The sequence below is a fragment of the Ciconia boyciana genome, chromosome 11, assembly GCF_034638445.1.
Source record: "Ciconia boyciana chromosome 11, ASM3463844v1, whole genome shotgun sequence".
NCBI lineage: Eukaryota > Metazoa > Chordata > Aves > Ciconiiformes > Ciconiidae > Ciconia > Ciconia boyciana.
In genome coordinates this window covers 7,900,794-7,921,670 of record NC_132944.1, presented here as the reverse complement: position 1 = coordinate 7,921,670, position 20,877 = coordinate 7,900,794, and the positions used below count along the sequence as shown (strand labels likewise).

Below are 20,877 nucleotides of genomic sequence, written 5' to 3'. Positions count from 1 at the left end.
GGATGCTCTTTGTGAGCAGATGATGATAACAGGGAAGAGCTAGCCAGGGAACTGCAGATAGACAGAAATTGTGATGGAAGGAAAGCTGGATAATAAATGAACTCTAGTCTAAACAATTTCCAAAAGGAAACACTAGTTGTTCTACAAAATAACTCTAAAGCAACAGTCTCACATTTTACTTTGATTTAAAAGGGCTTTGCCTTTCTTCCTGTTCAGCTGAGACAGCAACATGTAATATGACAAGAGCTGCACGCAAAAAATACTTACAGGATTCAAATCACTGGCCTCAGGACTTTCATGCTGGGCTTGTTGACTGGAGAGGAGCACCACATTGTGACAGTTTTAATGCTGCCAGCTCCCAGCCAACACAAAACCAAACACAGCTTCCACTAGAAAGTTAAGGAAATTATTTTTCTCCCTTAAGAGTTTGTCTGTTGAATAATATTGCCAATTAATTACTTCGACAGAGCAAGGTGGTGGAAGTGCAGCACTTCTGCTTGGAATTATGCAAAATCGAACTTGGAGTATGCACACCAAGGCTGGTTTAACAGAGGTACATGCTGGTCATCTCTATGTCTGACTATTCAGACGTAACAGCTGAGAAGAGACAGATACAGCAGAAGGACAATGGGACCAAAAGGCTGGGATAGCAACATTGAGACAATTAGAGAGTCTGGACCACAGAAATCCAAGATAAGCTACCATGTTGCATACTTTTGTATGGGACTAGCAGGGACAGGCAGCTCCATTTGTGTCTTTTGCTACACAGCAGTTTTAAAGCTGGGTCCTGCCAAAGCATAATCCGTTACTTACACCTGGGTAAGTAGGGTGCTTCTCCAGGGCCAGCCAGAGCTTCTTCTGGAAAGCCATCTGATCTACAGCTAAGGAGAAAGTTTAAAAAGAAAATAAAGAACCAGACACATTTTATCCATACAACATCATAACAACAGCTACACTAAGTACAAGGTCTCAAGCCCATCCACCAATATTTCTGCATTTTCTCTACTGAGAAGTCCAGTTAGCAAAAGCCTGAGCGGTATCACCACTCGTGCTTTCTCCAGTCTGGGCTGAGAGTAGCTAGTATCATTAAAAAGGCTTAATACACGAATTCCTGAAGGCCTTGTCTGAGCTGAAAGGCAACATGACATGTTCATTTTCCTGTTTCAGAGCTCCTGCCTCTGTAACTCAATACCATAATCACAGATGCAGTCTAATCTTATTCCATATACCTCCAATAATCTTTCAGAAGTCTTTTGACTTAGCATGCATACACCCAAAGAGCTGGTATAATGAGTTTAGGTGATGCACTAAATTCAGCACAAACTGTGCAATTCAAGAAGTATATAACAAATAAAAGGCCAGAGGAAGGTTTGCTTGAACTTTGGAATAAGCTGGCTCAAGCATTTTTGTGCTGCAAGTAAAATGCATCTTTACTTTGTACCAGTCATCTTTGCAGGTTTTCAGATAGAAGCAGAGAGAGCAAGTGTTAAACCCATACCTATTTCATTCTGTCCCTCCCCAGCTTTCAGTATAATTCCTGATGTTCTAAGGAGCTCTTCAAAGACTCCCTCATTCTCCACTCCACCATGGGCAGAGGCCTTTTCCTTGTCAGAAATCCGTGACTTCTTTGTTTCTGAGAAAACAAGATGTGCCACATCAAATATACTCTGCAATAAAAATGGCAAGGATCCTTCATATAAACAACTAATTCAAAATTAACCTTCTAGTAAGAAATTAGAGGAACACAGGAATACACTTATAGGACCAGACCAACAAACTGTACTGCTGTTTGACAGCAGTCGTTAGCAGACTCAGATGCCAACGCGCAGATCCTATAAAGCAGTTACCCCTGCAGCATGACACCAGAAAGGAACATTTCTTACTCACCCCTTTTAGTGATCCATAACCAAAGGCAGTTAAGATACACCTTCAGTGGCTTACTCCCATGGGAGACATACTCCCTAACAGATTATGAGCAACACTAGAGCACATACTTTCCTCTGGCCTGAAAAGCACAAATTTAATATAGGTTCTCCCACCAGCCCCATCTCTTAGGTATCCACCCATCTGCTAAAGCAAAAAATAACTATTCTCCCTCCAGCTACGTAGAGAGGTTATTTTGGTTCGATTTCTAGATATCAGTTTTGATCAAATGTGATTCATCTGCAGACTCTGAAGGCAGTGAAGCTCAAGATGATGAACACTGATCAAAGGTGTGAGAACAGAAGGACTGAGAAAAGATACAGCACTGCTTCTAGCATTATTGTTTTATTGTGATTTATTAAAAAAAGTGTTTAAAGATCAACAGTGTCACTAACAATTAGCTAGCTGCATTATCAAAACTGTCATTTTGGCCTTCTACCTGCCTGGGAGCCGCTGCCTCTACCAATGGGTCTCCATTCCCCGTAAGATTATACCTGAGCACCTACTCGGCAAGTCGGTCTCACAGCTCTCTCCAGGAGCATCAGCTTTTGACAATTTTCTTTTTGAAACCATGGTAATAAAACCTTTGTTGTTGCCTATAAAAATGCAGGAAAAAGACAAGTGAGCAAAGGAGACATCACTTTAATTCAAGTTTTTTTAAGCAAATCTAGAATGTGTTAATGAATAGTGAAAGGTAATGCTCCAGAAACTGAAATTGCTCAAAGAAGAGCGGATTGCCTGGTTAACCACCATCACACCACATTTTTCTGCTGTACAGGTTGAGATTTTAGAGCTTGTCATATTTAAATAGCGTAATAAATAACTTTTCCTAAAATTCAGTTCCTCGTAAAACAAGGCTTAGCTTTTCTTTCAGATGCCAGGCAAATTAAATGGTGAGTTAAACCGAGTATCTAAGAGGTCTCAGAAGGTATCCACTGATCTAAACTTGTGATCCTCTCCCCATGCCCAGAGAAAGCTACAAAGGATTAGCAATTTAGTATTCATGAGCCCAACAATGTCCCTAACCCAGTGCAACTGCAAGAAGAGTTCTGTCAGCACAAACCTCCATCTGACTTGTCCTCTTTTGGTGGGTGGCAGTGATTAAAAAGAAAAAATAAATCTTGGCTCACCTTTAAAACTTAAAAATTTTTTTAAAAACACGCTTGATCGTCTCATGCTCAGTTTCAGCTATTTGGCAGAGGCTGTTAAAATGAGTTACATAAGATATCAGGGTGGAAGTGAAACAAATTAAAAAAAAAAAATAAAAAAGTGTGACGAGCCTTTAGCAGCTCTTCTGGACGCGAGGTGCAGACAGGCCAAAGAAGAGTGTGCACTCCCGAGCAGTCCTCTCTTTATTATATCTACTCCCAAACGCTTGGAAATTTCTGCGGCAGCCAACTTACCTCACCGGAGCATTTATAGGGCAGTATGGGGTACATAAAAGTTGCACCACCTTTAGCTCGGTTATATCCGTTTCCTCAGCCAGGAGAGGCCAGCTGGACCCTGAGACCAGGCTTGCGTTTCGGCAGGCAGTCCAGTTTTGAAGCCGGTTTTATGCCCTCAATAACGAACTGCCAGGTTTTGCCTTAAAGCCGGTTTTATGCCCTCAATAACGATCTGCCAAGTTTTGCCCGACCGTGGCTCAGAAACGCCTTCCCAAAGCACACCAGCCCCGCAGAGCATGGCCAGGGCAGGTCGGCCCGCGTTTGGACGGGGCACGCTCCCCCGCCGCAGGCCCCTCACCTGGGCTGCGAGCGGCCTCCGCCTTCAGGGCCCTGCCGCCCCACCGGAGCCGGGGCTGGGGTGCGGGGGGGCGCGCCTGACCCGGGGGCAGGCTCTCTGGGGACCGGCAGGCTCGCTGCGGGGCCAGCAGGCTCTCTAGGGGGCCAGCAGGCTCTCTGGGGGCCGGCCGGCCGCCTCCCCCCGCTCCCCACCGCCCGCCGGGACGCGACGGAGCCGCCGCTCGCGCTCGAGCTTCCCGCCACCGGCGCGCGGTGACGTCCTTCCGGCGGCGGCGGCGGCAGGGCTGGGCCCGGAAGCGGAAGCGGAGCCGGGGCGGCCCGGTGGCGGCCGGAGCCGGGTCCGGTAGCGGTAGCGGTACCGCCACCGCCACGATGAGCGAGCCCGAGCTGCTGCTGGACTCCAACATCCGGCTGTGGGTGGTGCTGCCCATCGTCTTCATCACCTTCTTCGTGGGCATGATCCGGCACTACGTCTCCATCCTCCTCCAGAGCGACAAGAGGCTCACGCAGGAGCAGGTGTCCGACAGGTCAGGGCCGCCGCCGGGCCCCCTCGGCCCGGGCCCCGCCTGGGCCCGGGCCCCCTCGACCGCGGCCTCACATCTGCCTTTCCCTGGGTGCCCCCGGCCCGGCCCGGCTCGCTCCCGCCCGCCGGCCGGGGAGGGCAGCGGCAGGCCCGCTCCCGCCCGCGGCCGTGCCGCTAACGCGACATGTCTCTTTTCCAGCCAAGTCCTGATTCGGAGCAGAGTCCTTCGGGAAAATGGAAAATACATTCCAAAACAGGTACGGAGCTGCGTGAGCGGCTTTACGCTTTCCAAGGAGGATACCTCAGACACGAGCACCAAGCCAGAAGGCGTATCGGTGGAGTGCCGTGCTTAGAGGTGCTCTCGAGCGTCGGGCGGCTCCTGCACAGGTGCCCCGTGGGGTCGGACAGTCTGGCTGGGTCTCCCCTAGCCCAGAGCGGTGTCTCGAAGCGCGGTCGGTTAGCAGATGCTTGGGAAACCTGGACACGGGACCACTGTACGTGTCTTTTCCCTGACACTAATGTTAGCTTCCACTACTTGGTGTTTTAACTGCATACTAAAATGAAGTCTGCGTCCAACCCATCGTGTTTAATATCTGCCCACAAATACACAGGGATTTAATAAAAGCTTGGGCTAGTGAGATAGTCGTACAACGTCAGCTGTAGTGTTTGCCGAACTAAAAATCAGTCGCTCATATTGGCTCAGTTGCTGCCAAGTATGTATATTGTAAAATCCGGAAGTCAGCCGGGGGGAATGAAAATGTCCCATGTACCGGTATCAGTACTGAACCATCAAGAACTTTGCACAAAGTGGTAGAAGCTCTTTAATTAATGTGGATTCTTCTTCAGAGAATTCTTAGAATTATTTTAAGAATTTTAGAAAGCCAGAGAGCTGGTACTCTGGATCCAGGGAAACAGAAAAGTGAGGGCCTTTAGAGTATATGGGCAGCGAAGTACTTCTCCAAGAAAGAAGGATGTGTTATGAAAGAGCTCATAAGATGTCTGCATGTCAGAGCAAGAAATAATGCTTCTGTCCTTTCATTTCTTATGGTGTTGGCATTGGCTGTTTTTGTTTTCAGTCTTTCCTGACCCGGAAATATTTTTTTAATAACCCAGAGGATGGATTTTTTAAGAAAACAAAAAGAAAGGTAGTGCCTCCTTCACCAATGACAGGTATGTTAAGGTATCGTAACTATAGCCAGGCAGAAAAAAACTATAATTTTCTGCCAAGGATAGGAAGGTGAATCAACTTTGCAAAGAGCTCAGTGAATGTGAGGAAGGGGGTGGGACTGTGCAGCTGGGCATTGGGGAGGAGGGGGGACCAAGATCTCTCTCTTCAGGAGCAACATGTTAGGTCACTTCATTTTGCTTAACTTCAGCCTCCAGCTGCCTGCAGCATCTCACAAGACCACGACCACCTCAGTGTTGCCAGAAATGGGAAGTTCTGCTCTCACTCGTGTCCTTTTCTCAGTTTTTTGCACCAGGTCCTGCAGGACCTTCTCTAAACTGATTTAACTTATTAACATGGCCAAAGACTCCAGCAGCAAATTAGCTGGATAGTTTGTTGTCCCTTTTCTAGCTAAATCAGCTCACAGAGGGGTCAAGCAAGTTCAGAGATCTGGAGCGAGGGATGGGGTCAAACACAGACAAAGCAGCTGGGGTCAGACACAGCGGAGAACATGACACCCTTTCAGCAGCAGCAGCAGCAGCCACTGCCACACTGGCTGCTCATCTCATTTTGCAAAGTATTTTACAACAGTGGAAAATAATAGATATGGGATAGATAGTGGGATAGGACTGTTACCTCTCATGCAGTTTCTTAATTAAAATAGCTGATGTTGGTGAAGTAAAGTAATGTCTCGTTTCCCTTTATTGTGATACACTGCCACTTTACATCAAATCTATGATTTGCAGATCCTACCATGTTGACAGATATGATGAAAGGGAATGTAACCAATGTCCTGCCTATGATCCTCATCGGTGGTTGGATCAACATGACATTTTCGGGATTTGTCACAAGTAAGTGTCTGGAGTAACACAGCCCAGGGATCTGGCCGCGTTTCTGATGATGACCTCGAGGGTCTGGGCTGCATCAGAGATTTGCTCTTCTACCTGAAAGCAGTCGATTGGAAGCAGCATGAATTTGGCTTGTGGCACTACTGCTATTCACTCCATGAACTGCGTTGATTTGCTTGCCCCATAGCAAAGGAGGGAAAATTGTTTTCAGAGTACCAACCATGGTCACAAAGAAAATAGCTCATGTATCCGGGAACAATTGTAGTGGCAAACCCAATATTTAAATTTCTTAAAACTGCCTAAACTTCAGGTTGATGCAGTGGATTTTCCTCTGAACCTGTCCAGGGAGTTGATTACTATGTAATGCAGGGTGTACACATCAAAAATACTTCCTTAAATTCACAGTTCTTTTTTTTTCTTACTGTTTGTGTGATAACTGTTTCCTTAACAAAAGACATTCCCCTTCACAGTCACTGAAACAATACCTCTGATGGTTTGGCCATCTGATTAGGTTTCAAAAAGTCTTTTCATATTAAAATAAATACAGAACTACAGCTTTTTCAAAAGTACATGTGAACTTGTTATCATATGCATTGCATTCAGACTCCATTAGATTTAATAAAAGAACTATCTACTCGCTTTGCCATTTGCTTTGCAATTATGTAGTGTCACTTTGTGAAACTGGGCTTTTTTTTTATCCTGCAGCAAAGGTCCCGTTTCCTCTGACACTGCGCTTTAAACCAATGTTGCAGCAGGGAATTGAACTGCTCACTTTAGATGCGTCCTGGTAAGCCTGTGTCCTCAGCAAGCAAGGTCGAATATTCACTTGGAAAATTTTGAATGTGTTAATAAATAACCCTTGAATGGTCTGTGCGTGGTTCTGAAATGAGATCACAAGCCAGCTTTGAACTGAAATCAACCATGCTTGTTCTGATTTATCAGGGTGAGCTCTGCTTCCTGGTACTTCTTGAATGTGTTTGGACTCAGAAGCATTTATACGCTCATCCTGGGCCAAGATAATGGTAAGACACTGTCACTTCTGGGAAAGAGCTGGCTTCTCCTTCCATGGGATGGCTTCTGAGGGAGGCTGGGGAAGGATTTCTAAATTTCCAGCCAAAAAGCTCTTGAAAGCCTCTCTCGCTTCTGTGAGGTTACTCTCCACTGGCCAGGTTTGACATCACCTGCAGCAAGTACCCAAATCTTCTGCAGCAGCCATTGGCTAACTGCTCAGAAACTTCCATGGTAATTAAGCTATGCTTTCCTTCCCATCAACTTTGTGTGCACAAATTTTGCTCTCAGGCTTGCTTTTATTTCTAGCAAGTACCAGTTTTAAGGAAAGCTGCAAAGATTTCTTAACACTAGATGCAGGGCAAGACAGATACTGTTTCTGGGGGTATTGGGAATGTAGAAGACTATTTTCCTCCATTTGTCTGCATATTTTATGTAAATGTAGTTAAGGTGTAGGGGGTAGGAACAAGATGTCTTGTGAGAACTCCTTCTGGGCACGTTACTATTGCGTTCTGGGTGTTTCTGCAACTTTCTAGTCTATAGCTAGAAACCAGCCTGGTGGCACTGTGCTCCAAGAAATACTGTTTAAATGACACAAACAAAAATCAACCTCTCATTTCTCTTTTGTAGCTGCAGATCAGTCTAGGGTGATGCAAGAACAAATGACAGGGGCAGCAATGGCCATGCCAGCAGATACTAACAAAGCATTTAAGGTACGGTATTCCCACCTGCATTCCTGTTTGCTGCGAACTTACAGGATTGTAGGCTGTATGTAACTCGGCCTCTCCCTGTGTCAAGTAAGGCAACTGCTCTGGATTCCTGTTCCTAAAATTAGAGCTGACAACTGATGAGGGATATGGAGTTGCCCTGGGTCTGGCAGAGCCCTAAATACCCTGAAGTAAACCCGATTAGTTAGTCATTCCTGATACAAAAGCTGAATTCATGTGCCATCTTCTGCTTTTGCAGGGGAAGATTTTTTCTTTCCCTTGAGGTCTAGTTTCAAAGCAGAAGCTGGCTCCCAAAAAGTTTTGTTAGTAGTGCAGCTGAGCACAAGTCCAGCAGGCACTTGATGGAACTTGAGTAAGAAAATCAAGTAAGCGAGCTAGCTCAACGGAAAATCTGTCAGGATTTGACTGTGTCTTGAAGTTCTAAGCAGCCTCTGTAGGCACTTGCTTATTAGGCTGCCTCTACCTTTCACAACCCTAGTTTATGCATGAAGGGAAGGTCCTGGTTTCTGTTTTTATGTAGAGATTTACCCACACACAGCCTGCTGCCTGGGAAGTCAGGATAGTCTGCTCCTGCAGTTTCTTGTATTCAGTAACCTTCCTGGTTTAAAACACCCACATCACCCAGCCAGAGGCTCAGCCAGGGGAGAGACTGGCTGCAGTTTGCAGCTCTGCTGGAGCAGTGACTGTTCTGTCACAAACTGTCAGCACTGAGGTGCAACTCCAAGCAGTACCATGGGCTCTCCTGGCTCACATCCCTCCGCTTCCTTTCTGGTACTGGCTATCCAGAGCAATTTTGCCATTCAGCCCTGTAGGGACCTAAACCCGCTACGTGGTCCCCAGCAGGAACAAAGAAAGCAAGCCCATATTGCAGAATTGTTCCAGCCAAGAAATACAAATCTCTTGATAGGCATCACATGACGTGATTTTGCAGGCTGTATGCAGCTTATTCCACAATACATACTGGAGCAACACTTAATGGACTAAGAGGAGGAGAGATTTGTGTTCATAGGTGGTGGAAAATGAGTAATGGGGGAGATCATTCTCATATTTCGGATGAAATTCTGTTCTTGGGTCTTGGGCCGCTATGAACACCTGGCTTAATGAATCAATAAACTCTGCAGCTCCGGGGAGCTTGTTGGTTGGAGAACAGTCTAATGAGGCACATCAAGTCTGTGATCAGTTGCAAAATTTTTGGCCTGTAACTGTTTTTATCAAATGTCTCTGAACTAAAGAATTAACTAACCACAAAGCACTTGACCACCCCCCACCCCCAACAGAATTGGCTGTGTTTCTAGAGACAGCTGTTTTAGAAGAAATGGACTATTCCACAAGGTTAGAGGGTTTTCAAAAAGTAGATAATGTAATTTTTCTAATTTCTATGATGTACTTGTATTGGCCAGCTATCTAATACCCAATTAAGCATAAAACACTGATTTCAGAGAGTTGACAGGATTGCCAGATTTTCAATAGAACTTGGTTTTTGTTGCAGTTTTTAAGGTAAGGACTGCTTTGCATAGTTCTTGTCTAACTACTTTAATACTGTATTGCTTTCCTTCCTCTACCTCTGATTATTATCAATGCAGACAGAATGGGAAGCTCTAGAATTGACTGATCATCAGTGGGCCTTGGAAGACGTAGAAGAGCAGCTCATGGCAAAAGACCTCCATTTTGAAGGCATGTTTAAGGAAGAACTTCAGACCTCCATCTTCTGAATTTGAGAATATGCTTTTGTCTCCTCTTGTAAAAGTAATTTGAAAAGAAATCTGTTACTTAAAACAATATAATGTATTTTAGCAAGGCTGAGAATAAAAGAAAAACACCATGTTCAGAACTGCCGTTACCTAACTTTGATTTGAGCCCCAGGACCAAGTATACTGTTTTTGAGCCAAAGGCTCTTGGTGTGGGGTTTCTAGCTGGAGTTCTCTTTCTCTTCCTGGGAAACATATGCTGGAGAAAAGACCTAAAATTTATAGTTCTAGTACACAAAGAGCAAGCTTTCTTGAGTTAAGGAACTTAAAACTTCATGAGACTGAAAAAGTACAAGTAGTGCCTATGTTTCTGGTTTTATCCTTTTAAACAAATGCATAGCTACTTATCCTTTGCTTTTGAACAATTAAGACATCATCATATTAGCAATTAAAAACTGACTTAGCGACAAAGTATCTAACACATCTTCAGAAGCAGTGTGGGGACTCAGTTTCTGAAAGCGGTGGTTGTCCTTCCTCTTTATACTCTTCTTCCTGTTACAATAATTACGGCTTGAAGCTTTCTCAGAAGAAAACAAAAGCAAGAGGGAGATACTCACCACTTGCCCACAGCAAAGCATAGGACAGCTCACCTTCTGCTTGTATCCAAGCCTGCACCAAGGCTCCCCAGTGCTGCAAAATCCCATCTGCTTGCTTCTGCCCTGGTCAGCCTGCTGGTGGACACACCGGTGGTCACAGAGGGCAACTTCTGGCCCCTCTTTGCTGCTTTCGTTCCTGGGCAGAGCGGCTCCTCAGAGGTCTTTGGGCAGTGGAGAGCCAGAGATGGCATTTCTATGCAGAGGTAGCAAACAGACTATTTCCCCTTAAATTTAATCCTTCCCAAGTGCCTTTATAAGCACCTCAGACTGCCTACAGAGCCCCTCCTGCCTGCCACACTCGCAGCAGGATGTACACCGGGCAAGGGTGCCTGGCTGGTCCCTGTAGTCCCCGTTCAGTTAGTTACCCTGCCAGGCGGGGAAAGTAAGTACCTTGTTTTAAGCCTCCTGCCTGACCATCTTCTTGCACTGTAGAGAACAGGAGCAACTCCTGGTTTGTCCTTCTGCAGGAGCTCCGCAGATCTCTCTTCCCCAGGGAGAAGAGTCCTAACCTGGGGGAATGCTTCTTAAACAGAAGCTCTTCTACACTCTGGCTGTTATCTTTTCCCCCTCTTTATTCTGAGCCCTTTTTTTCAGGGTGAAATTGCACTCCCTCTTCAAAGCAGGAGCTGAGCCAGCACTGAGACAGCCTGTTTTCTGTTCTTACCAAAATCATCTCCCCTCTGAACAGGAGCCTTAGCTCAGAGATGTTCTTTTCTGCCTCAGAGACCCCTTTCCTGAATGCTAGTAACAGTGCTTCACTGACAACACAACTTGTGTTTCAGGTTATTTTTTCTCTCCCTTTTGCAATGGGGAATTTAATTTTGCTTCATGCCCTCAGTATTCTCGTACAAGCCGTTCCTGTGAGCCTGCAGACTGACACAGAATACCCAAACACCTCTGCATCCAAAAGCTGCCACTTTGCTTTCCCTTCTTCCCAGGAATGGTTTAATGCCACGCTTTGGAGGTCTGCATTTCATAGTGAAGCTCACCATCTGCTGTTCTACATTAAGGCTCTTCTAACCCTCTGAGGCTCCAGCTAAGATCAAGCTCCTCTGCTATTATGCTGTAGTTGCAACATGAAGACTTCAAATCTTCTTACTTAGGCTTCACAGCCCACCTTGACCTGCAAGATTTTGACAGTCTCCCAGAATCCCTGCACGCACACCAATGGTTAATGCACACAAGCCTGCTGCATTTAACTTCCTCAGTCTTTTCCAGCCTGCTCTCATATACTTGTTCAGGTTGCCTTGAGGAAGAAATGGCAGCAACTGCAGGACAACTATTTCAGTGGTACAGCCACAAGCAGCTCTGATACCCCTGAAGAAAATGGACAGAAGGAAGGCCAGGACCCCCCCAAGATCTGCAGAGGAAGAGGAATGATGAGGAAGCCATAGCTGAGACTGCCCAGTGCCACAGAAAGGCAAGGACAGGCTTTGCTACAGCACCAGATATCAGCAACCCAGTGCCACAGGCGAGAAAAAGCAACCCTGGAGTGAGCGCAAACTCTCAGATGTACAGAGCAGTGCAGGCAATGGCTGCTTTTCTCCCCAGATCCCCACTGGCAGAGCAGGGAGGGGCTGGCTCCACAGGACTCACCCTCCCCAGCCAAAAGAGCTCCTGGAGCACCAGGCACCCCCACACCCAGCAGTCTCAGGTCACATAATGAAAGCTGAAAATACAACAAAACCCAGTTTCAGTGCAAACCACTCTTTAATTTTCCTCTTTGTACAATAGAGCCAGCCACTTACAAAGTGCTAGTCTAAAAAACAGGTCTGGTATTACAGCACACACACACCAGCTGAAACCCATCAGCTCAGAGGCAGAGAAAGTAAGAGCTGGGCCACTTTTTTTGCAGTACAACAGAGTCTGTTCAGCATCTGAGCATCGGAGATTTAGCCCCACTGATGCATTTCTCAAGTGTCAGCACAGGTAAGCAGGCGAGGAGGAGAACAAAGGCTATTTCAGATTGATTTATCTTCTAAAAAGGTGTTTTACTCCCCTCCCTTTCCTCTCTTCCCCATTTTAGAATGCCCACATGATTTTTTTTCAGGGTAAAATGAACAGAAAAATGCTGATCGGAGTAATTCAGTGCAGTACTACAGCTTAAAAATTGCTTTTTGGATGCTCCCCTCAGTAACAAGGAAAAAAACAGTAATACAATATTAAGAGTTGTAAAAATCCCAAACAATCCCAAAACCAGAACAGCAGAAGCAATTAAGCAATTCTGATCTCAAAATTCAAATTTCAATGCTTTAAAAGCAAAATTCCGCAGAAGAGGATCACAACACTAGCGTGCCAGCTAGAGGCAGCCCTCCCTCCTCCTCTCTATCACCTCCCAGCGCGCTGCCTAAGGGGCCGCAATGTGCTGCCCTCCCTTCCCATTGCTCGGAGCAGAAGACAGCGAGTAGCTGGCTGGGCTTTTGCTTGGCTGCAGCACAGCAGAGGTGCAGGGACGGGCACACAACAATTTCCTATGGGGCTTGTCACCGAGAGCTGTGGAAAGGGAGCCGAGCTGGCATATTTGGAGTTAAATGGATGCCCAATGGTACGCTGACCAGAGAAGGTTATGTTCAGCAATGAAGCCACAGGGACTGTGCACAGCGGACTGAGTGGCTGCAAGCACGCATTTCAGAGGGGGAAAAAAAAGCAGGGCAGTAGCCTGTCTTAGCCTTTTGTTCTGCCAATGCACTTGGCTCCAAGAAGGAAAAACCCTCCTGTTTGGTTCACCACTTTGAGCTAGATCTTTCCCTAAAAAACACAGACTAAGGCTCTAGATTTTTCCCATTTTTCACATGGAAGACCAGTTCTCCACCAAGGACTGACCTGATCTAGTGCTCACAGGAGTCCTCGTTCAAGAAGAAAGCTGGACTTGAGTCCTACAAGTAACACAGACAGTAAAGGAGGACACAGGGAAGAGCATTGTCCAGTTGCGCTGAAAGGATGGAGCAGAACTATTGAACAGCTAAGGCAAAGAGAGACCTCAGACAAGACTGTCACACCTGCAGCCTCGCCGAACATGATGGGGTGAAGTATCTAAAGGGCAGCACCCCAGGGGGCAGGAGAAAGGCTGAAAGAGCAGTCCAAAAAAACAAAAGTCCCAAGAGAAAAGGCTGAAAACTCACACAATCCACTGCATTGGGTTGTCATCCTTACAGGTGACAGCTCTGGGGACACAGTGCTGAGCTTTGCTGGAGAAAAAGCTCCAAGAGTCACATAAATGAGCAAAAAAGGATAAAAACGCTGCCACTGCACAAACCACAGGAGAAATAGTGGAGGCAGAAAAGTGCTAACAGAGCAGCCTGGAAATGAGGGGTGTAGGAGATGGATGGAGAGGACAAGAAATTGCCAGCCTTATGGGTGATATTTTCTCTGCAGAAGAATGGGAGCCAGAACAGCTGTATCCTGCATCACTGTGCGGAACAGCCTGCACATATACCATACCATAGGCGGGTATGATTCACCTCCGGTGAAGTTTCCTACATTATAGGATTCAGTGTTCACATGAAAGAGGCTGAGTCAAAACTGCCCAGAACAGCCTCAAATGCATCAATGAAAGGACACAAGAAAGAGAAACGTTTGCTGCTTAGCAAGGGGACCAGCGTTCGATGGCAGAGACTGCAATAGACAGGCCAGATGTACAAAGATTTGAACCGAGCTTCCAGAAAGGGTGCAGCAAGCCTCCCTGACACAGGCAGGGCCCAATAGCAACACCAGAGAGCTGGCAGGAAGCCCCCCGCCGATTCACAGAATCATACCCACCGTACTCCAAGGGCCCCAGAAGGCTCTGCTGTGACCTGGCCTCCAGCTCAGGCTGTACTCTCCCAACCCCAGCTACAACCCTCAGACCAAGACCCACAGCCCCAGCCCAGCTCAGCCCCGACCCCTGCCTCTAGCCACACAGCTCATCCAGATTTTAAAAAGAACTTTATTGAAGCTCCAATATATATTATTTTTGGCCTCTAAATACCCAAGCGTCAGCACCTATTCCTGGCTCTCCAGTGCTATTCTGCAACCCCCAGGCACTGAATCTTTCAGTGCTAGATTTTCTGCTTGACTCCTACAGAAGGAAGAAAAAATATTCAGATGCCTCAGGCATGGCTTTAGAAGAGTGACTACTAACATGGTGGCTGAGCGCTGGAGGTGATGTTTAGTTGGTATCCATGCCGTCACACTCTTCTTGGGGAGGAGATGGGGCAGTTTGTTCCTCACTGCTTCGGCGCTGATAAAACAGCACATACGCAGCTTTTGTCTACCAAACAAAGAAGAAAACCATCTGAAACAATCCACGCAGCTTGGCTGGAAATGTAACGCCCAAAGCAGGAAACCACACTTTCAGCACAAACTCAGATTAGCCTCAGGCCAAATACTCACCACTATTTGGTCTTCTGAAGCCACCGATACATTGCTGTCATCAAAGTAGTACCACTTGTCATTCACTTTGTTCTTTGCGTAGGCAGTGTCTGTCAGGAGAAGAAACTGCAGCTCAGTACTCCAAGGAAGACCAGTAGGTAACGCCACGCCAGCTGCACTGCACCAGCGATGCTCAAGACTCAAACTGAGTGTGCACAGGAGGCCAGGAGCTAGCTTTGACGTTAACTATCCCAAACCTAGTTCACCAACATACACATCTTCCAGAACTTGCCAGCTGGTCCAGCTAGTCTAGAACCATGTCCCACTGACCAGACTTACCCCGATAGCTGAGATAAAGGGCAAAGAAACTTAGGAAAAAGATTATACTGTTTTGTTGCCCCCTGCCTTGAACCAGAGCTTTCCCAAACACACAGTTTAAGACTCTGCATTTTCACATTTTTCACATGAAAGAGTTTTCTGTTGATGGGGGATCTAATGCTTGCAAGAGTCCTCACTCAAGAAGGAAGATGGACTAAAGTCCTGCAAAGTCTCTTCCAACCAAGACTTCTGTGACTATGATCTCCAATCTCAAAACATATCCCCCTTCAGCTAATGCTATCCTACAGTGACACACCCTACGAGTTAAGCACATACACTGACAAATGGGAGCTCATCATCCTCATAGTAAAACACTTCTGGGTGGTTCTAGAAGTGTCACCTACAGCATGGATCTGCACAGAGACCTGGTACACAGATCTCCACCTACAGATGCATTTCGTCTATGCTGCAACAAAGCCAGTGACAGAAAATACAGACTTGTCATATATCAAACTTGTCATATATAACAAAGGGTTTTTTCCTCCTGATGACATGACATTTTCCTTGCTGTGTGAGCCCTTGTCAAGCCCTTGTGAGCCAAGCAAAGGTAGAGATATTCTACTGCAAGCTAGTGCCAGCTGTGCAACCAAGAGGTCCCAAGAACTACACATTTGTTTGTGGCTTATTTTAGAAAAAGTCTGGAACAAAGGAAAATGAAAGAAAAAAGTGCTTTAAATTGCTATTGCAGCAAACAGAATTCAGGATAGGAAATGCAGAAAGGCATCAGACCCAGCTTCATGACAAGGTATACCCTCTGCTCTGTCTTCCTGGCTTACGGGCGACTGCTGCTCGTCAGACCTTGTCTCACCACCACTGAGGGAACCTGGCAAGCTCCTGCTTGGCTGGCTCAACTGCTGGCAATCTCTGCTTTGCAGCTGTGATGCTGCACCCACGCTGGACAAGCAGCTGCCCTCTGGGAACTGAACTGACAGCTTATGCTGAAGACTCTCCCCAGCACTCTCCAGTAAGAAGGTCCTTTCCACAATTTCATGTTCGGCATTGAAAAATCTTTTGACTCCACTCAAATTGGGGAACACCATCACACCCTCCAATGACTACTAACCAAGGTCCCACAGGCATCAGTCAGACCTCAGGCAGCTGCAAGCTACACAAACTGGCTAGCTGCTCTGCATATCCTAACAGGAAGGACATTACCTTCCATTATGATATTCACCTGCATACAGAACAGAGCTAAGTTTTGGACTAGACACCCTTGGTGAGGGCTGCTGCACATCTCCAACACACAGAGCCCTCCCATGACCGCTCTGCCTATGTTTGCCTGCATACAAAGGACAGAGAAGCAGTTACTCACAGTGGCCTACTCCCATGGCTCCATAGTGATTGGAAACTGCAATGAGGTCATACACATATGAGCCTGCTCTTGGGTCGCAGACAAACTCCGACATGTTTAAACCCCTGGAAGGAAATCCAAAAGTATCAGTACACCAGCAATCAGCACTTTTTAGAAAGTGATGCATGATACCAGTGAAGCTCTGCAGGCATGCAGCACTGGTGGAGAAGTGCTGCACTCTGCTGCTCAACAGCCAGATGTTATTAGTGTAAAGACTAGACATGTTACCCCTCCCACACAGGGCAGGTCCTGGTAAACACATCAAGTGCTGCCAAAAGATTTAGAGGGAGGTGCTGAACAAAAGACAGGTCAGAGTGTCCCTGTGTAGGCATGAAAAGTGAGACAAGAGTAGTAAGGAATACACTTCATCCTGTAGCAGGATGCTGACAAGCAGAAGCAGAGGGATGGGGCAGGCTTTAATCTTGTAGTACTGAGGATTGCGCAAGTACAAGTGCACCTCTGCCCAACAAATTTGCTAAATTCTCTGTAGAAGTTCTCTTGGTTCAGCAGCATCACATGGTTTTAACCCAATTTCAGAAGAAACAGGACCTCCTAGTAACGAGTGTTCTTTGAGATGTGTAGAGCTGATTAAGGTTAAGATTAACACAACCACCAAACACAACTCCACTCATGCCTGTTGTCTTGCAGTTCAAACCCAGAAGACAGAGCTGTTCCAGCTACAGCTTTAATAACAAGCCCACCCAACAGCAACATCAGAAGTAAATTTATCTTGACCAGCTTCAAGCTCTTCCTAGCTTGAGGGAAGAATCCTACCTGATAGGGAATTCCACAACAGTGTCAAGTTTATCCCTCCAGTATCTGCTGTATGAGAAGCGTTTTAAATGCACGACCAAAATCCTGGGCAAAGACCACAAGTCAAACTTCTTTGTGGCCTGCTGATGTTTCTTACAGTTAGGGCAGTACCTAAGGAAGGAGTAACAAACAAGGAAATGAATTACTACATTAAAAGAAAAGCTTCTGGCCTTCCATTAATGATGCCTCAATAACACAGTACAGTCCCTGCCTTATAGAAGGCATTTTGGCTGTGGAATATGCAGGTGAACACACTTCCTCAGGGATTTCCAAAATGCAACTTGCTTTCACTTCATAGGCAAAATATCCTATGGCAAGTGCATTAACTGAACATTGTACAAAGATTAATTTTTCTTTTCTAAATTAAAAAAAAGGTTTAAAGGTCCTGTTACTTCTTTATTATCTCCTGATGCAGCTCAAACAGGTAACAGTTGCAAACACATCTACAGCATGTAATTGGAAATTAATAATAAACAATCACCTACTACCCTGTAAGTTATTCTCTTACACAGCTAGCAAACAACGTCCAAAGATCTGCTGAACACACAGTAATCACATCTTGGTCACTTAGGATCTGCTGTACCTAGCCCCTCTGGACTAGGGATTTTTGGTAGAGTTCGGAGCAGGACAGGACTGGTTCAAGCTAGAAATAATACAGGATTAAACCCTAAGGTAGCCACATGCTTTCACTCTATTACCACAACTGCTTCCTCTGACTGTCTGGAAGATAAATGTATGCTGGGGAATTAAAAATAGCCTGATCTTTGGAAGCTACATGCCCAATGCCTTTTTTTTTTTTTTAATAAAGGCAGGAAACAAATACTTTTTATTAACCCACATCTGCAGCCTACTGAGTCAATGACTTAACACAGAACTGATAAGACTTCTCACAGATGAAGACGAAAGGATAGACCTGGGAAATTATCAGAATCCCATTACAAATAACGTGAACTCAAATAGTTATGGCATTTCACAATAAACATGGCAGGCAGAGGCTCTTACCACGGGTCATGTTCACCAAGCGTTTCCATAGTAGTGAAGAGCTCTATGCAGTCTCTGAGGGCTACCACAGCCTTCTTCTTCTGTGGTTGTAACATACTTCCATGTTTTTCAAATGCCTAGTGAAAGAGATGCATGCTTTATTCAATTCCACGAAGTCTTTAATGCTTGACATCACGAAAAGGAACATGCTCACCTTCACCATGCTGCCTATTTCTGCGCGCCCCCCCCCCCACACACACACACACAATCATCTCAAGCTTCTGGTCACTCCTTTCTTGTGTTACAAACAGTCCGTACGAGAAAATGTAGTATGCTTTTACTTATGTCCTTACAAAGCTGGTGAGTTTTGGGTTTTTCGCAAAAGAGTAACAACAGGTTATTCTGTTACAAAACACGATCCAGAACTCTCACAGAAAGAATACTGAGCTTTCTCCTAGGCTGTATGAATTTGGTTTCAGGTTTCTTTCAAGTTTTGGGGGTTTGTTTTGTTTGTTGGGTGGACTATGAACTAGACTATTTAGCTTTGAAATTAAAACATCTACTTTTCAGAACACACTGGAAACAGATCAGCAATTATAGATCTATAGACCTTATAACTAAAATAGTTTAAGTAAACATATCTCATGCTGGTGACTCCAATTTTTATGAAGGGAGCTACACCTACATTTCACCATTTACTGTAATCATGGTAAGTACCATGCAAGTTTACATATTGATTATTTATGAAAAGAGCATACTACAACCTGTGCTTCCTGTTCATCAAAAAGTAGCCTCCGCGTATCAGAATCCCAGTCAATGGCAAGCGCAGAAAAAGCTACAGGAAAGAAGAAACATTTATTGCAAAGATGTAAGGAGAAGGAAGAAAAAAAGACAGCAAGACAATAATTACCATTCAGTTTTAAGATCTTTCCTTCTACAATGGAGTTTATCTCAGAGGTCCCAGAGGAATTAACGAGGCTAAAAGTGAAATGCTGCTTCTTGCAAGGCTGCAGGTCTCTTGCTGACTCAATCTGCATACAACCCTCAGAGTGGCAGGGATCAACTTCTGCCAGCTTTTCCTTGCCTTCCTGTTCACCATCCTGATGCTCCATCTCTTCAATGTCACCTGGCAAAATTTAAAACAAGCACAATATTAAAGAGCTTCAGTGACAGTTTAGACTGACACCTCACATTGACAGCTGTTTGCATGAGCCTGTTATGACACACACTGATTACTCAGAAAGTAGTGAAAAGACATGTAGAAAAAGAAATCTGTGCTTGCTAACCACTACATCTGAAGTTGTATTTTTTCCTTTAGCAGATGCCAGATAGCGTGCTGGGTTTTATATCCTAGTATCAGACGTGATGAGAGTGCTCAGTTCACAGTAGGCTAACAATCACACCTTCTGACAGCACAACCTAATAAACATCCCAAGAGAATCAGCAAGGTTGCAGTTGGATGTCTTTACAGAAAGGAGTATGTAAGTCTCCAGGAAAGTTATTTCGATTATTTGTGGAAAAATAGGCAGATTTTTTCCCCCATTTAAAATTTCCCATTTAACTTGTTCCAGTTGTTACTCTCACAGCAGCACAAGTGAATCATTTCAAAAAGGAAAGGGAAACATGCATTTGCCACCAGCATTAAAAGCTTCCTTGTAAGCATCTAACCTAGGAATGAGACCTCGTGATTCTAGGTCCATGAACAGAAAATACCATTTCCACTTTATTTCTCCAGACCTTGTCTTTGTGACCTAACAGGCCAATTTTCATCACCAAAGGGCATATTAGGAAAGGAGTTGCCTCTGGAGGGAGGCACCTGAACACCTAACAGGGAAGCAAGGACTTCCCTAACATTGGTCAAGATGAATGCACACCACACATTGTTCTCCTGCTGCTGCTGCTGACAAACATCTGATCTCCCTCGGAAGGAAAATGGTGTACAAGAATTCTCACCATAGCGTGGGTTTATCATTGTGAAAAAAACAATCTTTAATCATTGTGATTAAACCACAATAGCGTGGTTTAATCATTGTGAAAAAACAATCTGCTAGAGTTTAAGCCAAATACACATAGCACAAACCAAATGCTAATAAAAAGCTTTAAGTGCTGAAAAGCTTCCAGGCAATTTTGAAAGGACTTTACCTTCAACCACACCATTGGAGCCATTGCAGGTTCCTTTGTCTGGGCAGGGTGTAGAGTATTCTTCCACCAAAGGGAGTTTCACATAGCGACTAAAGAGAGAGAATATGTTTATCACACAATCATACCAGAGCTGTACATCAGTACAACAGCACCCCTCTCCATCATCAGTTCTTGCTGTCCAATCCCCCTCAGCAAACCAGAGTCCATCCTGTACAGCACCATTTACAGGACAAGAGCTCTCAGAATGAGTCAAACAACAGCAATTCAGTAAGTCTCTGTTCTCACTGCTTGTTCCAAGTTTTACTGGCAGTAGATGGAAAAGGCAAAAATAAGTTATGGTGGCCCCATCTGAGAGCCCTGAAAATATGGCCTGAGCCCTTCTCCTGACTCATTTTGCAACACCAAGCAGATAGCTTCCCTTGTGACCTCCACCAGCATTATCTTACAGCCTGCTTTTACAGAGCCCAAAAAGCAGGACCTTGAAATGTCCCTGGGCCCTCCAGACACTAATGCAATGCAAATCCTGGTTTATCCGCCACACACAAATCAAGGAAAATTCCTCCTGTTAACAAGGATGCAGT

The 20,877-nt window shown here is 45.3% G+C and overlaps 2 protein-coding genes across 8 annotated transcripts in view; both read right to left on the bottom strand.

The window, feature by feature from the left end:
• The window catches only part of FANCD2 (FA complementation group D2), a 56,200-nt gene extending 52,014 nt beyond the window's left edge, over positions 1-4,186 (bottom strand). For 2 of the 6 annotated variants that reach the window (XM_072876496.1, XM_072876499.1), the window contains exons 1-4: positions 3,667-3,936; positions 2,418-2,519; positions 1,499-1,633; positions 814-881 (exon numbers count right to left, since the gene is read on the bottom strand). In XM_072876496.1, the coding sequence (XP_072732597.1) occupies positions 814-881; positions 1,499-1,633; positions 2,418-2,496 (282 nt within the window). In that variant the 5' untranslated portion in view covers positions 2,497-2,519; positions 3,667-3,936. Of the gene's footprint in view, positions 1-813; positions 882-1,498; positions 1,634-2,417; positions 2,520-3,326 lie in introns of all 6 variants that reach the window. The other 4 variants (XM_072876497.1, XM_072876500.1, XM_072876501.1 and 1 more) reach the window with 4 other exon arrangements.
• Positions 4,187-14,188: 10,002 nt separating this feature from the next.
• Positions 14,189-20,877, bottom strand: part of USP4 (ubiquitin specific peptidase 4) — a 43,912-nt gene continuing 37,223 nt past the window's right edge. For both annotated transcript variants that reach the window (XM_072875572.1, XM_072875573.1), the window contains 8 exons: positions 20,297-20,385; positions 19,065-19,280; positions 18,919-18,989; positions 18,176-18,291; positions 17,135-17,284; positions 16,322-16,425; positions 14,653-14,741; positions 14,189-14,530 (listed from right to left, as the gene is read on the bottom strand). In XM_072875572.1, coding sequence (XP_072731673.1) covers positions 14,429-14,530; positions 14,653-14,741; positions 16,322-16,425; positions 17,135-17,284; positions 18,176-18,291; positions 18,919-18,989; positions 19,065-19,280; positions 20,297-20,385 — 937 coding nt within the window. In that variant the 3' untranslated portion in view covers positions 14,189-14,428. The remainder of the gene's footprint in view (positions 14,531-14,652; positions 14,742-16,321; positions 16,426-17,134; positions 17,285-18,175; positions 18,292-18,918; positions 18,990-19,064; positions 19,281-20,296; positions 20,386-20,877) is intronic.